Here is a 16044-nt window from a genome sequence, read left to right as displayed (position 1 = left end):
TACCTGGCCACGCTCAATCCTGAAAAAGATCAACTCCAAAGCTGGCCTACCTAGAACCAGATCTCCAGAGGTTAGACAGGGCATTGTTGAGGGAGTGGCCCACTGGCCACATTGTGTGGGTGCTGAGCTAACCTCTGGACTTGAACTTCCCCCCAGGTTGAAGAAGAGATAAATGGTCAGAATGCCTTGGCCCCTATGAGCCGCTTCTTTGTGTCCATGCCGATACGAAGGGTGCCATTCCAGAAGACTGTATGTGGTGCTATTTGGAACACAACTGAATTTTATTTGAACAATGATGTTGAGCCAGTAGAATAAAATGAAATTACAAAAACGATCTGACTGGACATGTGGGAGTATTATTCAGAATTAGCTGAAAGGGATCATAGTGCTGACGCCTCCCCTCTCTGGCAGGGCTCATCCGAAAGGCAGAAAGCACTCCCCGTTTACATGAAAGTGTGAAAGACCTTAGTCTTCTTGGGCCAGCTGAAAGCAGGCTGTGGACGGACTTCAGAGGGAAATATTTCCAGACACTCCTAACCCATTCAAAGGGGAGTGGAAGGTCCACAGTTATAAAAAAAAAAAAAAAGCAAACCCCAAACAACCTCAAAAAACAAATAGCATAACTTCTCACTCATCACTCAGTGATGAGTATGGTTGCATGATTTGTGGATTCACAATTCTGGTATGAATTTAGTGACACTATGTGCTTTTTATAAGAGTGCTCAGTTTCCAAATCTCATGGATAAAAAGTTGAGTGTGCAGTTATATTTCTTGCCTTTGCAATGAAATACCTAGGAAGACTGAGCCACATCCCTGAAAGAAGACCCAGGTGTCTGCAGCCTGGGGGTCTGGGAGGCTGGGCCACTGATGGCTCAGTGGCTGCCCTTTCTAAGGCCTGTCTTACCATGGCTTTATTGGAGTATCCACCACCCTGGAATTCAAGAGTTCCATAGGAATCTGTTGGGTAGCTCTGGGTATGTTTGCTGACAGACCATTTTTCAGGCTGAGTCTCCACTTGTTTATTTTCCTCTTCATTTTTGCCGGATGTTACACTCTGAAGAGGGGGGATATGCTGGTTGGTGAGATGGCCACAACAACACCTGAAAACAAGGGCAAAACAGTCTTTCTAAAACATTTTCCTCCTTAAGAGGGGTTAACCTAAACAGAAGGGTAGCACCTGAACAGGGGCAGACTAACACCTTCCTTATATGTCTTTGTTAGGGATAGAAATGTTCCTTATGATGGCCTTTTCCAGATAGTCAACTTACATCTATTTACATACCAGTCCATTCAAAACACATTGGATAGTTGCCCTTCCATACTTAATGTATTCTAACTCTTTTTTGATGTCTTGAAAACATCAACATGAGCATCAATTATCGAACATGCTGTGACAAAGTATAATCATGCCCTCCTGATACAGAGTTGATCTTCCAGGATTTTTCAAATTGTTGAATTCTTCTGTGTAATAAAACATTTCTCTACATGAGTAACTTTGAAAATGTAGTCCTTTTTCTGTTCATACTTTTATTGTCAAATTTAAGACTCTTATGCTAAATCCAAAGTCATGAAGATTTGCTCCTACGTTCTTGTCTAAGAGTTTTATAGTTTTAGCCCCTACATTTAGGTTTTTGATAGTTTTTTTTTTAATTTTAGAGAGAGAGTTTGAGCCAGGGAGGGACAGAGGGTGAGGAAGATAATCTTAAGCAGGCTCCATTCTCAAAGCGGAGCCCCAACGTCAACCTCTATCCCAAGACTGTGAAGTCATGACCTGAGCTGAAATCAAAAGTCAGATGCTTAACAGACTCAGCCACGCAGGTGCTTCTGGATTTTTGATACATTTTGAGCTAATTTTTATACATGGTGTGAGGTGGGGGTCTAAAATTCATTCTTTGCATCATGATACACAGTTGTTTCCACACCATTTGAAGAGACTATTCTTTCTCCATTTGTTTTGGCAACCTTGCTGAAACATTAATTGCCTACAGATGTATGGGTATTTCTGAATTCTTAATTCTATACCATTGGTCTGTATGTCTATCCTTATGCCAGTACTACATTACTTTGATGACTGTAGCTTTGAAGTAAGTTTTGAAATCAAGTAGTGTGTGAGTCCTCCTACTTTGTTCTTTTTTTTTTTTTTTCTTCTTCTAAGATTGCTTTGGCTATTCTGTCCCTTGCAATTCCATATCAGTCTGCTTGTCAATTTTTGCCAAGAAACAAGCTGGGATTCTGATAAGAACTGCATCGAATCTGTAGATCATTTTGTTAATATTGTTAACAATGTTTACTCTTCTGATCCATGAACATGGGCTATTTTTCAAATTATTTAGATCTTTATTAATTTCTTTCAACAGTGTTTTGCACTTTTCAGAGTATAGGTTTTGCACTTCTTTTCTAAGTTTATTCCGAAGTATCTTATTCTTTTTGATGATGTTGTATATGAAATTGTTTTGTAAATTTCATTGTTCATCACAAGTAGATAGAAATAAGTGTAATTTTTGTTTAATGAATTTTTTACACTTCAACCTTGCTGAACTTGCTTATTAGTTAATAAGCAAGAGTTTTTTAGTGATTCCTTAGGATTTTCTATATATAAGATTATGTCATCTGCCAAGAAAGATAGCTACTTTTTCCTTTCCATTATGGGTGCCTTTTATATCTTTCTCCTAATTTCCTTGGCTAAGACCTCTAGTACAGTTTTGAATAGAAGTAGTGAGAGTGGACATCCTTGTCTCTCATATTAGGGGCAAAGCATCCAATCATTCACCATTAAGTATGATATTAACTGTGGATTTTCATAGATGTCCTTTATTAGGTTGAGGAGATACCCTTCTATTCCTATTTTCTACTTTTTTAAAAATCATAAAATGTGTTGAATCTTACCAAATGCTTTTTTGTCAGTTGAGATGATCTTGTGATTTTTATTTTTATTCTATTGATGTGGTGTATTGCACATTAGTTGATTTTCTAATGTGAAACCAACTTTGCATCCCTGGGATAAATCCCAGTTGATTATGTTTTTATACGTTGCTATATTTGGTTTGATAATATTTGTTCAGGATTTCTGTATCCATACTCACAAAAGATATTGTTATGTAGTTTTCCTTTTTTTGTGGTGTCTTTGTCTGGTTTTAATATCCATGTGGTACTGGCCTCACAAAACTGGGAACTGAGTTGAGGAATGTTACCTCATCTTCTATTTTTTGAACATTTTTGTGAATATTGGTGTAATTCTCAAAAAAACATTTGGTACAATTTGGCAGTGAAGTCATCTGGTCCTAAGCTTTTCTTTGTGGGTCATTTTTGATACTAATTCTATGTCTTCATTTCTTATAGATCTATTCAGATTGTGTATCTCTTCTTGAATCAGTCTAGTAATTTGTGTGTTTCTAGGAATTTGTCCTCATCTAAGTTATTTAATTTATTGTCATTAGTGTATAAATCATAGTATCCCTTTGTATTCATTTGTAGTTTTGTAAGATTGGTAGTAATATCCTTTCATTTTTGATTCTAGTAATTTGAATTCTTCATCAGTCTCCCTAAAGGTTTGTCAATTTTGTTGATCTTTTCTAAGAAGTTTCATTGATTTTTCTCTATTGTTTCAAAATTTTAAATTTTATTAGCTTCCATTTTATTTATTATATTCTTCTGCTTCCTTAAGTTGTAGTTTGATTTTACTGAGCCAGGAGGGTGAAGGGACAGAGCTCTCTTGCTTCAAATAGCACAGACTTGAGGCTTTCTACTGAATTTTTGTAGGTGTTTTTGAATAGACATTTCTTTATTTCTTACTGGCCCTTGGGATCATTTCTAGGGGCTTTAAATGGTTACTTTTTCATTCCAGGATTTTTTTTTTAATGCCATGCTAGAAAATTCATGCAACTAACAGAATAATCTCAGGTGTAGTCCCTGAAGCTCTTTCTGCTCCTTCTCCTGCCTAGCCACTTGGCTGTGTGAGGGGACTATAGTGCAGCAGATCCTAAGGAGGGCTGGTATAGGTAGTTTCTATCAAGGAGGGTCTAGGAGACACTGAAATAAGGAGGGACATTTAGGTGCAACAAAAGGATGACTTTGGCATCTTTGACATTATCCCCTAATGCATATTTCTTGTCTTGGGGGATAATCCCTGGCATTTAAGCAGGGAGAGGAATCCACAGGGGGATGGTGGAGGGAGCGAACATGCAGACGCGGTGGGGCTGAGGTTGCATGTGTCATATATGCCCTAGGCAATGTCTGAGAGTCTGTGTACTCTGTGTCAGTGATCCTATCTGCATGGATTTCATACTGAGTGAATCCTCACAGTGGCTCTCCAAACTCAGCTCATAGCTGTTGTCCTCAGAGATGGGAAAGTTTAGCTAAATTCATTTCTGATCACTTTCATGGCTTTAGAAGACCTTCTGTTTAGTTTATAACAGATTCATTTACCTTAAATTTTTTATTTTAATTTTTAAAAATAATATTTTAATGTTTATTTTTGAAAGGGAGAAAGACAGAGCACAAGTGAGGGAGAGGCAGAGAGAAGGAGACAGAATCTGAAGCAGGCTCCAGGCTCTGAGCTTTCAGCACAGAGCCTGACACAGAGCTTGAATTCACCAACCATGAGATCATGACCTGAGCTGAAGTCAGAATCTCAACCAACTGAGCCACCCAGGTGCCCCTATTTTTTTTTAATTTGAGAGAGAGAGAGAGAGAGAGAGAGAGAGAGAGAGAGAGGGAGAAAGTGAGCACAGGAACAGAGGAGGGGCAGAGAGGGAGAGAAAGAGGATCTTAAGCAAGCTCCATGCTCAGCTCAGCATGGAGTCCATCTCAGGACCCCATCCCATGACCCTGGGATCATGACCTGAGCTGAAATCAAGAGTCAGATGCTCAACCGACTGAGCCACTCAGGCACCCCAACAGATTCCTTTTTATGTAGGTGAATGAAATTAACATTTTGTGTACAAAGTACACCTTTTCATAGAGTTACATCTAGTTCACTTAACCATTCAGATCTTAACCGTGGTAGTGGTACCTATTTATTTAAATAGCATTATGAAACTCTAACCAGAAGCCATGAAGCTACCCTGGAAATCTTGATCTCCCTAAGACTAGAAAGAGCCCTGTGGGCCCATCTGGTTATGAATGTTCACATTGGATTAGAATGAGTTTCAGACAACAATCTTTCCTGCATCCTGACAGAGAAGCTCCTTAGCTCCATGCCTCCCATAGGGAATGAATTCTTGCCATTCTTCTTGCCTCCTCTTCTTCCTCCCAAAAATACAAGAATAGTTGTTGGCCAATGGTGGACAAAGTGCTGGTTTGGATAATGTCTTAGTCGTGACTTCCAATTTACCTGTTAGGGTCTTTAGTGCTGGGAATTACAAAGACACATTCTCGTTTGCAAAATGTTTTTTCTATCCAAGATTTCTGTCCCTGGAAGAGAAAGAAATGAAAATTAGACCAATATATTGCAACACTATCATCAGAGTTCATTCTTTTGCTTAAAAAAAAATCACTGGGGTCCCTGGGTGGCTTGGTTGGTTAGCTGTCCGACTTCAGGTCATGATCTCACAGTGTGTGAGTTTGAGCCCTGCATCTGGTTCTGTGCTGACAGCCTGGAGCTTGCTCCAGATTCTATGTCTCCCTCTCTCTCTGCCCCTCCCCTGTTCCCATTCTGTCTGTTTGTCTCTCTCTCTCTCAAAAATAAACATTAAAATTTTTTTTTAAAAAACATCATTAACAAGAAGTCTGCCCAAAACATCTAAATAGACACCTTCAATAATGGCAGATGCAACTCTTAAAGGATCTTTTTCAGAGAAATGACTTGGAAGTAGGTATTCATGGTTTCCATAGAGCTAGAAAACCCAGCCTTTGCATGCAGATCAAAATCTGCAAAGGGAGCTTTATGCCGCCCTGGAGTAAGCTGGTGCCCAAACAAGCCCTGGTGTAAATGTGAGTTACTGGAAAAGCCAACAAAGTCTCAAAGTCTCTGATTAGGACTTTGTCTACTGTCAAGAACCTCGTCTTCTCTGGACTTCTAGGCACCCACACATCATAGTAATTTTAAAGGGGAATCTCTAACTGGTGCTCAGATTCACTGAGTATTATTTTTATAATTCATAATATTGAAGGTTTTGAGGAAATGGGTACTCATAAAACGGTGGCTGGAGCTAGAAGTCAGTACAACCTCTATCAAGGGCATTTTGGCAATAATATCAAAATTACAAAGCATATAACTTTTGACAATTTAGTATTTTACTGCATCAATATCCCTGAACACATGCAAAATGACAATATTCATTTATTTATTGCATTCACTGTTCATGATATCAAAAGACTGGATATCACCTACTGTCTATTGGTAGGGGACTGTTACCTGTGTTATGGAACAATCATCAATAGAATGAATTCTCTGTGACTCTCAGAAAAATGAGACTTTCTCTCTATATCAATTGGGAAAGATCACCAAGCTATAGTAAGTGAAAAAGTAGACATGAAAAAGTCTCTAGGGTATTGTCATTCTGTTACAGGGAAGAAATATTAATATGAAAATACACTTGCTTCAAAATAGACCCAATCTACTGGGAAGGGCTCATAAAGAACAGTTAACATGGTCCCCCCAAGAGAGAGGATCTAGAGGCCTGGGGAACATGGGTGATGGGTGAAGAGGACACACCCGGAGGCTGCGTGCTCTTTCAAGTTCTTGAAAAACATTTTATTTATAACAACTTTTTGATGCTTATCTATTTTTGACAAAGAGACAGTGTGCAAGTGGAGGAGGGGCAGAGAGAGAAGAAGACACAGAATCTGATGCAGGCTCCAGGTTCTGAGCATGACATGGAGCTCAAACTCACAAGCCATGAGATCGTGACCTGAGCTGAAGTCAGACATCCAACTGACTGAGCCACCCAGGCACCCCAAGTAAGACTTTATTTTTTAAGAGCAATTTTAGTTTATAGCAAAATTGAAAGGGAGGTAGAGTTCCCATATACACATGGCCAGCCTCCATTATTATCAGCATTGTCTGATAATGTTGGTAGCTTTTCTTACCAAAGTTGAATGTATATTGACTCTTAATAATCACCAGACGTCCCTAGTTTACTTAGGGTTCACTCTTAGTGTTGAATATTTTAGGGATTTGACAAAGGCATAATGACTTGCATCTACCACTCTAGTATCATGCAGAATAGTTTCATTGTCCTAAAATCCTTTGTGCTCTGCCTATTTATCCCTATCTTTCCCCATCCCCAGGTAACCACTCATCTTTTTACTGTCTCCATAGTTTTGCCTTTTCCAGAATCTCCTATAGTTGGAATCATATGTATTTAGCCTTTTCAGGCTGGTCTCTTTCCTTTACTAATATGCACTCAAGATTCCTCTGTGCCTTTCCATGACCTGATAGTTCATTTCTTTTTAGGGCTGAGTAATATTTCATTGTCTGGATGAGCCACAGTTTATTTATCCATTCACCCACTGAAGTTGGTGGCTTCCAACTTTTGGCAAACATGAATAAGGATGCAATAAATGCCATGTGCAGGACTTATTTTTTTTCTTTAAGATTTTGGGTTTTCAGGGAACCTCAGTAACTCGTCAGTTAAGTATCTGATTTCAGCTCAGGTCATGATCTCATGGTTCGTGAGTTCAAGCTCCACATTGGGCTCTGTGCTAACAGTTCAGAGTCTGGAGTCTGCTTTGGATTCTGTGTCTCCTCTCTCTGTCTTCCCCGACTGGTACTCTGTCTCTGTCTCTCAAAAATAAATAAACATTAAAAAAAATCAAAATTTTGGGTTTTTCTTCCCTTTAAAATTGAGTTATGTAAAGGTATTACCTATTTAAAAATATAAAAAGTTTGTCTGAAATGAAAATGTAAAATAAAACAAGTTTTTAAAAATGGAAAACCCCCTCTGCTACTCTAATAAATAGGTGCTGTCATTTTTCATTTGCTGACCTCTCATTCACCTATGTCCATTTGTTGAAGATGTTTTCTGTGCAGAATGCTGTGCTGAGTGCTTGGCGTGCTTGGGGACTTCCAGGGCAAGCTGGATGACCACCCCGTGGAAGTGTCAGAGGATGTGATGCCTGCACATGAGCTGAAGGAGTTGGCAGCACGGGGTGGCTTTGTGGAGCTGAGCAAGGCAGGAAGGAAACCTGTCCACCTTACAAGGAAGCCAACATCCTTGAGGCCTGGCTCAATGCACGTTGTGATATTCGTGTATGTGTGATGTGCGTGCTTGTGTGATGTATTTGTGCGTGTGTACAGTGTGTGTGGTGTGATGTGTGCACATGTGTGATCACGTGTATGTACGTGGGTATGATTGTATGTGTGGCATGTGTAGTATGTGTGGTGTGTGCTACGCATGTGGCGTGTGTTCCGTGTAAAACGTGGTGCATATATAACATGTATGTATCTCTGAGGGTGGGTCAGCAGGCACAGGGAAACGGAGCAGCCTAGCATGTGAACCTGGAGAAGCCTGAATCAGATCTTGGAGAAACTGCGGAGGGCAGAGCCTCATGTTGGTGGCCACTCTCCCACAGTCTCTAGAGTGAGCATCACATTGTGGTCTGTGACCTGTGACCTGAGGGTCTCGTAGCCCTCACCCTCCTGGACGGCAACTCTGATTTAGGGGTTCCCGTGTGTCCACGGACGCTGCCTCCTCAGAGGGCGGTGGCAGTGACCACATGTCCCAGATGCCCTTCTCAGTGAGGTCATGTCAAGGACCCAATGCCATTCTTGTTGCTCCACAGATAGTCCTGGCCCAGGTCTTAGTCATGCTGAGACAGTCTGATCAGGGTTTTCATCCTTCTGGAAGGACCTATGGGTCCCCGAGCCTTTCTGGGAACATATTACAGTCAGCTGGTCACTTGGCTTCTTTTTGAATTACAGGCGGGGCACCTGGGTGGCTCAGTCGGTTAAGCGTTTTGAATAACAAGAATGAGTATAATTCAAAACCTTCCCTGGGGGCCTTCAGAAAGCAACACAGTACACCTTTGTCTCCAAGTAATTTAATGACTGCTTGAAAACCACATCACTAGCAAGAAGAAAGTGATTGCATCTGCCCAGAGGAGAAACCTCAGAGTGGCAAGGGCCTGAAGCCCGGGCCTGGCCCCTCTCACGTGGAGTGGTAGGACAACAATCCAGTGCAAAGTAGCCAGGCAGAGCATTTGCTGTCTGGAAAGAAAATATGCTTCTCCTTTGGTATGTCACTCCTCACTTCCCAGAGAAGCTGGGAGAGCTTACCTCCCTCCTCCCTTTAAAACAGAGTTCACAGTGTTTGGACTATATGCCTTCAATTAAAGACAATAAGAGCGCTAATGAACATTGAACTCCCATGAGCAGGCTAGTTTTTCACAGAGACATAGGATAACGAATCTGAAATTACTTTCTGTGTATTCTAGGATGGAACAAAGAAATCAATATATTGTGGATAATGGGGGCTGGGTTTCTCACTCTTAGAGAAGAGTTACAGGCATGGAGGGTAAGGAAGGTAAGAACAAATCCCCGCAGCAGTGGACTGAAATCGAAATGATCAGTGTGAACCCACGGTTTGTAACATGTAGAGAGATAGATATGAGACCACATAAAGGCGGTGTGGTCCTCCCTCTCTCTCTCCACACACACACACACACACACACACACACACACACACAGACGCACGCACGCACGCACAACGAATATATATAACGTATTGTATTAGTTATCTATCGCCTAACATAACAAATTGTCCCCATACTCAGTGGGGTAAAACACTAACATTTATTGCCTCGGTTTCTGAGGGCCAGTAATTGAATGTGGGTTATCTGGGAGCTTCTGACTCTGTCTCTCCCAGGGATTCGACCAAGGTGTGGGCGGGGTCCGTGGTCTCATCTGAAGGAAACCCACCGGGGAGGACCATTCCCAGCTCCCTCATGGGGCTGTTGCCAAGATTTGCTTCCTCTCAAGGGTTTTGGGCCCAGTCAGTTTCTTGCCATGTGAGGCAAGGCGCCTCACAACATGGTGGCGACCTCCATCAGAGTGAGGAGCACAAGAGTCACACAAGACAGAAGCCACAGTTTTTTTTATAACCGCATATCTGAAGTGATATCTTTGTAGCTGTATTCTATGAATTAGAAGAGAGTCACCGAGTCCTGCTGCCCAGGACAGGGTTACTGTAGTGTAAGTGGACATTAGGCTTTTTCTTTCATCATGTGAGTGCCTGACATTCAGCTTTTGATTGCTGAGGCATTCATGTCAAAGACATCCATCTCAAATAAATATATTGCCAGGTGTATGAGACCAGCTACCAGCAAAACAACCAACTAAAGAACTAGACTCCCCCCCTCACCAGGGTCCCTCTTTAAGAAAGTGCTGGTTGAGCTACAGAACTGACCATTGCCTTTCCTGTGCCCTAATTCCTGTTTTCATGCCTGAAATTCACCATAGAGAGTGAACCCTGGAAACCCCAGACACCCCACCCTTGGACTCTAAGAAAAGCAGAGTTCTAGATCTGCTACCTCACTCTTTACCCATGTCCTCACTATGCGGCTCTTGGGCATGCCATGAATGCTCCAGGCTTGTGAGTAATAAATCTCGGTCCTTAGTTTCCTGCTAGTTTTCTTTTGGTCATAATAAGAATGACAAGGGATGGTCCAGCCACAACATTAGTTCCACAGGGGAATATCTGTGGGGGTTTGCTGTGAACAACACAGGACTTGGTGAATGCCTCAGCATTCCTAGCCACGAGCATCACTAGCAATAGGCTGGGACCAACACAACAACTATAAAGGCATGAATCAGGAAGCTAGGGTCATTGGGGTCATATCCCTACCACACACACATGTATGTCTATATGCGTACACACATGTATTTCCTGGCTCTATCCACGGAAAGGGCGTACCAGCAATGAGCATACTTAGTGTTCAATTATTGGTTTCTAAATATTGTTTTCCACTAAAGTGAACTGGGGCTTTTTGGAGAAATGACTGAATCCAGGACTGGAGCAGGAAGAGTACAAGAAGGACCTGGAACATCTTGTTGAGCCAAGAAGTTTTTACTTTTGATGCAGGAACTTGTCAAAGGAACACTAAAGTCACTTTGAAAGGGCTGTCACTGGCTTTATCTGGAATAATTTGAGCATGAGAATAAATACTTACAATAAAGAAGTATAATCTTTTGACTGAAGTAAGAACCCATGGACCTGCACTGGTATAAATCCATACATAATTCAATACATAGGGGTGATGGGAACACTCTTTCCTCCAGGAGTAAGTCACTTAATAAATACAGAAGGAATGATGGAAGTAGAAAATCTCCATGTGGCAACTATTATGCATGTTTTATGAAGGCTAAAAGTGGTGGGTAAAAGTTTGAAGAGTAACAGTACACTTACATAATCTCGTGGTATTTCCCACAGATATTTACTAATCACAAAGAGGAAATTACTGGCTTGACAGTGGAGAAATCTGGGGAACACTGCCTAAAGCCAAGTGAGCATCATCAGTAATGGAACAAAGATTCACCATGACCCTCCCAATAAATAACGTACACGAGGGAAAAAAGTGCCAAAAATGCATAACCTGAATCCAATCAGGAGGCGACTTCAGACAACCCAAACAGAGGGCATCCTACAAAATAGCCAACCCATACTCTGCAAAAATGTCAAGGCCATGAAAGACAAGGAACAACTGGGGAATAGTTCCAGTTGGTGTGGAAAGATAAGACCAGGACACGCTCTTCCATCTCTGGGCCCTGCCCTCAGGACCCCTGTACCTCTCAGCTCCTCCCTCTACTCCATTTCTAAGCCCTGCCCCCTGCTCCTGCTTGGCTCCGCCTCCTCTGCCTGTCTCATAGACTCTGCCTCTCAGCCCCTCCCCCTGATCCATCTCTAGGCCCTGGAGCCACTCTCCTGCTAGCTGGCTCCCACCCCCACCCCCTGCCTGTCCCATAGGCTCTTCCTCCCAGCCCCCACTAGCACAACAAACCAGCCAATGGGCACTTCCTAAGAAATCCTGGGGCAATGCAGTGTAGGCAATCAGAAAACCAATGTCCAGCTCCTGAACAACTAGGCTCAGGTCCCACGTCATCAAAAGGGGCAAATACCATCTGCCCTACAGAATTTAATGTGTTGAGGTGGATGAAGAACTTGGAAAGTAGCACTGTGGCTCTTGTTTTTATTAATGTTTGTTCTGTCTCAGGCAGCATTTAAATGCCTCCGTTCACTCAGTGCCCCCCACCCCATCTCCTTTACATGCAGGTGCAGGGCATCTGTGACCCTGAGGGAATATTGGCCCTCACCTTACCCCAGGGACTTGGAAGGGGGCCCTTTCAGAGTGCCAAACCTCAGCCCTAGCTTGGAGCCCTGGGCAAGAGCAGCAGCTGGCACCCACAACATGGCCCCATTTCCCTCTGCTTCACCAAAAATCTTTTTTCTCCCCTAATGAATATGCTAGCATGTGGCTAACATACTTTCCCTGGGGGAAAAAAGTGGTTGGCTTTAAGTATCAACTACTGATGTTTTAAAAGTTTAGCGCTGAAGAATATCCTCAGTTCAAAATTCCAAGTTACCGCTGAGTCTCCAGAAATATTCTACTTCTGATGATAAACAAAAGGTACAAGAGCCACCCTTTGCCTGCAACCTCTCAGTGTTTAGGTCTCTGCTCAAATGTCCGCACTTCAGGGAGGCTCTCTGGCTCCCCATCACACCCCCATCCCTCTCTCTGTCCTTCATGCATTCCTTCCCCTAACCTCCTCCCTCTCTTCCCTTCCCCTGCTCCTCCTACAAAAGCCATGGAAGCCTAAGCCCTGTTTGGTTCTCTGCTCTATCCCCAGTGCCTCCAGGAGTGCCTGGCAGAGAGGAGGTGCTCATTACCCTGTAGTGACTAAATAAATCAATAAATCCCTCTGGTGGAGCATTGCCAAGGCTGCCCAGCTCTTGTCAACCCGGCCTACCACAGTCTGGCCATCTGGGCCCACATACCCGCATCCAGGTGCACACAGAGCACAAGGGAGGTAACCCAGGTCACCTGAGGAGATTCTGCTCACTGTGGGGAGGGGCTCAGCCTCCTGAATGGCTGCAAGCCACTGATGCAGATGAAAGGCAATGGGTTGGAGGTCCTCCGAGTCAAACATTCCTCCTCCCCCAGCCTCTGCTACCAGGGCTGAGTACTGCCAAGGTAACGTCAGAGAGTCATGGAATCTTACAAAGAGCGTCCTTGTGAAGTGAAAGAAGGGAGAGCCTCCTGCGGTTCATTTATAAGCCCTTTAGATCCCCCTGTTGGGTGATAGATATTGCCCACTCATCCAAATATTCCTGCCCATCACAAATGGTTACTATTTTTTTTTAATATTTAGTTTTTGAGAGAGAGACAGAGTGCAAACAGTGGAGGGATGTAGGGAGAGGGAGACAGAATCCGAAGCAGGCTCCAGGCTCTGAGCTGTCAGCACAGACCCTGATGCGGGGCTTGAACCCAAGAACTGCGAGATCATGACCTGAGCTGAAGTCAGACACTTAACTGACTGAGCCACCAAGATGCCCCTCAAATAGTTATTTTAATGCTTTAGGGCCAGATAAGAGGAATGCTAGCACTGGGGATTAAAATCCCACCTGCAGTAGCGCCCACTCACTGGAAAGTCTGTCTGTGAGGCCCAGTGAGGAGACACAGAGGTGGTGCTACCATCGTGTCCCCCGAGTCCCCTGAGCTGCCCAAGTCCATATGTGGGTCACGTGCAGCCTGGCCATTTCATCTCTGAAATGGAAACTGCTTTGCATAGTTTCAGCCTCAGCTGGGATCTGGGAAGTACTAGATTTAGATGGAAATCCTGGCCGTTATTTTTATCACAGGATATTAAGATGCATGATGGATACAGAGGCGGTACGTTGTCCAGACTTTACCTGGTGCCCGGAGTTCAGAGTGGGTAAGTAACAGGAGGAAGCTTCATAGTATGGGCAAGGTTTGAACAGGTGGGTTGAAGACATCTGGGGCCAGGGAATGGTGGGATGGGTGGAACAGCATGTGCACAGCAGAGGGAGTGAGGATGCATGTGGAGAGTGAGGTGGCCCTGCTCAGAGCAGGGTGGTTGAGGGCACGAGGTGGTGCTGAGCAGCAGGTGGATGAGGAAATGGGGGGGTTCCCACCTCAGTGAGATGGGGATGGGCCTCTCCACTGGGAGATGAGTGTTTAGTAGGGGTTTCTCATGATAGCGAAGTGAAGGCAGAAACTACTATGCTGCCACATTTTCATGTTCCAGGTGTCTTGTGAGTGCCACCATGTGGCCGGTGGGCGGCTGGCTGCGTTCAGGGCTCTGGGCTGGGGGTGGAAATGAGCCAGCTAGTCATGTCCCTACCTTCAGGGGGCTTCCATTGTGGTCAAGTAACAAAGAACAGAGAACAAGCAAGGCAGCAGATAAACCAGAGCATTGCTGATTGTGGTCAGAACATGAAGGGAATAAAGAAGAGGGTGTGATAGAGCATGTGGTGTGCACATGGGGTGTGGTGGGAGGCTTGGTAGAGGCGACACATTTAAACTGAGAAGTGAAAGACCAGAAGGGAATTCTATGTTGATGGAACAGCATGTGCAAAGGCTGTGTGCCAGACAGAGCTGTGGGTGAGTTGCTGAGGAGCATGGACCGGGCATATGGAGGACTTTGGAACAGGAGCGCATGCAGGGACTTTAGACCACAGGAACTGGTGGGCAGACGGGTAGCATGAACTCATGGGCTGGATTATAGGGGAGCAATGGGGAGGCAGGGCACCAGTAGGAAGACCAGAGTGTGGTCCACACAATGGGGATGACCCTCTAGGAGGTGGCTAGGAGGAAGGAGGAGTCTTCGTGGGGCTGGGGTGGGGGGATGGGGACTGGCAGTGGGGAGGGTAAGGCGGTGAGGGTTGGGGGAGGGGGGCCTGGACAATTTGGGGGAGGAGAGGGAGGAAAGGGAGGGGCAGGGCAACAGAGGGAGGCAGGAGGCCGGGCCAGGACCACAGGGAGTGGCTTTTGGCCTGGGCAGCTGTGACCGATCCTGGGAAGTGGTTTCCAAACATAAGAGCAGGTTTACTGTTAGGCAAGTCTCTGTTTACTCAATGGCCCCGTTTCTTGGGCCAAAATTAACAGCAAACCCCACAGTGAAATGACTGATTTGTGGACCCATTTAGCCAAAGGAAACTGCCTATCTCCTGTGTGTATTTAGAGCCAACGCCTCAAAACGCTCATCCCAAGGCTGCGTGTGACCCACTTGTGGACTTGATTTGACCCTTGTATAAAAAGAAGAATTCTCTGCCATTATTAACCCAGAGGAGGATTGTATGCGAAAATCTGGACTTCTGGCTTCTCTGGAATGCCCTGGTGTGTGGGAACGCTGGCGGACGACCCCACATGGTTGCGGTGGCTGGTGGGTATCCACACAGGGCCTGACCTGCCCTTGCTGGGTGCCGGGAGCACCTGTGGGCCTCAACTGGGGCAGCACCTGCATGCCTGGGAACTCTCCATCCCAGAGAATCAGACCATCTCCCTGTCAGCTCACTGGCACAGGCCACCCATCTTCATGTGAACAAGGATTAAAACTCCACAATTTTTCCTACTTCACCTGCCACACACTCATCCCACCATAAAGGAGGGCTTGGGCCCCGTCCAACAGGCCATTTCTGAGTAGTTTGGCTATTACTTCTGCTCTGGCCCTTCAGGGAGACTCTTGGGCTGCACAGACCTCGCCTCATGGCCCCTTACAACAGAGAGAACCAGTAGGAGCCCCAGGTAGGGCCCACGCTGAGGCTGCCCCTCAGGTGCTGAGCCTCAGTTTTTACATCTGTAGAATGGGGATGATAACATGAGACTCGAGTGATAGTGCTTGGAAGAGCTTCAAGATCTGGTTTCCTGGGCTTTATTATCGCTGTCCCCTGGAGGTGACAGGGCTGGCCTGGAGTAAACGCTGGGGTCATCAGAGCCCCACCTCTCCTGGGCCAGGGTTCCCTCTTCCCCAGATCCCCAATGCTTTTCTGTCCAGGGGTCCTTCCTGGGACAGTGTAACAGGGTCCTCCAGACTGGAGCCCAGGAGCAGAGCTGGGTCTTTAAGCTACAGGAAGTGACCTTTTCCTT

The 16044-nt window shown here is 44.5% G+C and overlaps 1 protein-coding gene across 1 annotated transcript in view; it reads right to left on the bottom strand.

Annotated features, from left to right (window-relative positions):
* Window positions 1-16044, bottom strand: part of TRPM1 (transient receptor potential cation channel subfamily M member 1) — an 89525-nt gene that overhangs the window by 57866 nt on the left and 15615 nt on the right. The window contains 2 exon segments of the mRNA XM_029951274.1: window positions 905-1100; window positions 5333-5412. Of these exon segments, the coding sequence (XP_029807134.1) occupies window positions 905-1100; window positions 5333-5412 (276 nt within the window).

This window comes from Suricata suricatta, chromosome 9 (assembly GCF_006229205.1).
Source record: "Suricata suricatta isolate VVHF042 chromosome 9, meerkat_22Aug2017_6uvM2_HiC, whole genome shotgun sequence".
NCBI lineage: Eukaryota > Metazoa > Chordata > Mammalia > Carnivora > Herpestidae > Suricata > Suricata suricatta.
Note: the sequence above shows the minus strand (reverse complement) of the source record. Positions and strands in the feature narration are given on the sequence as shown.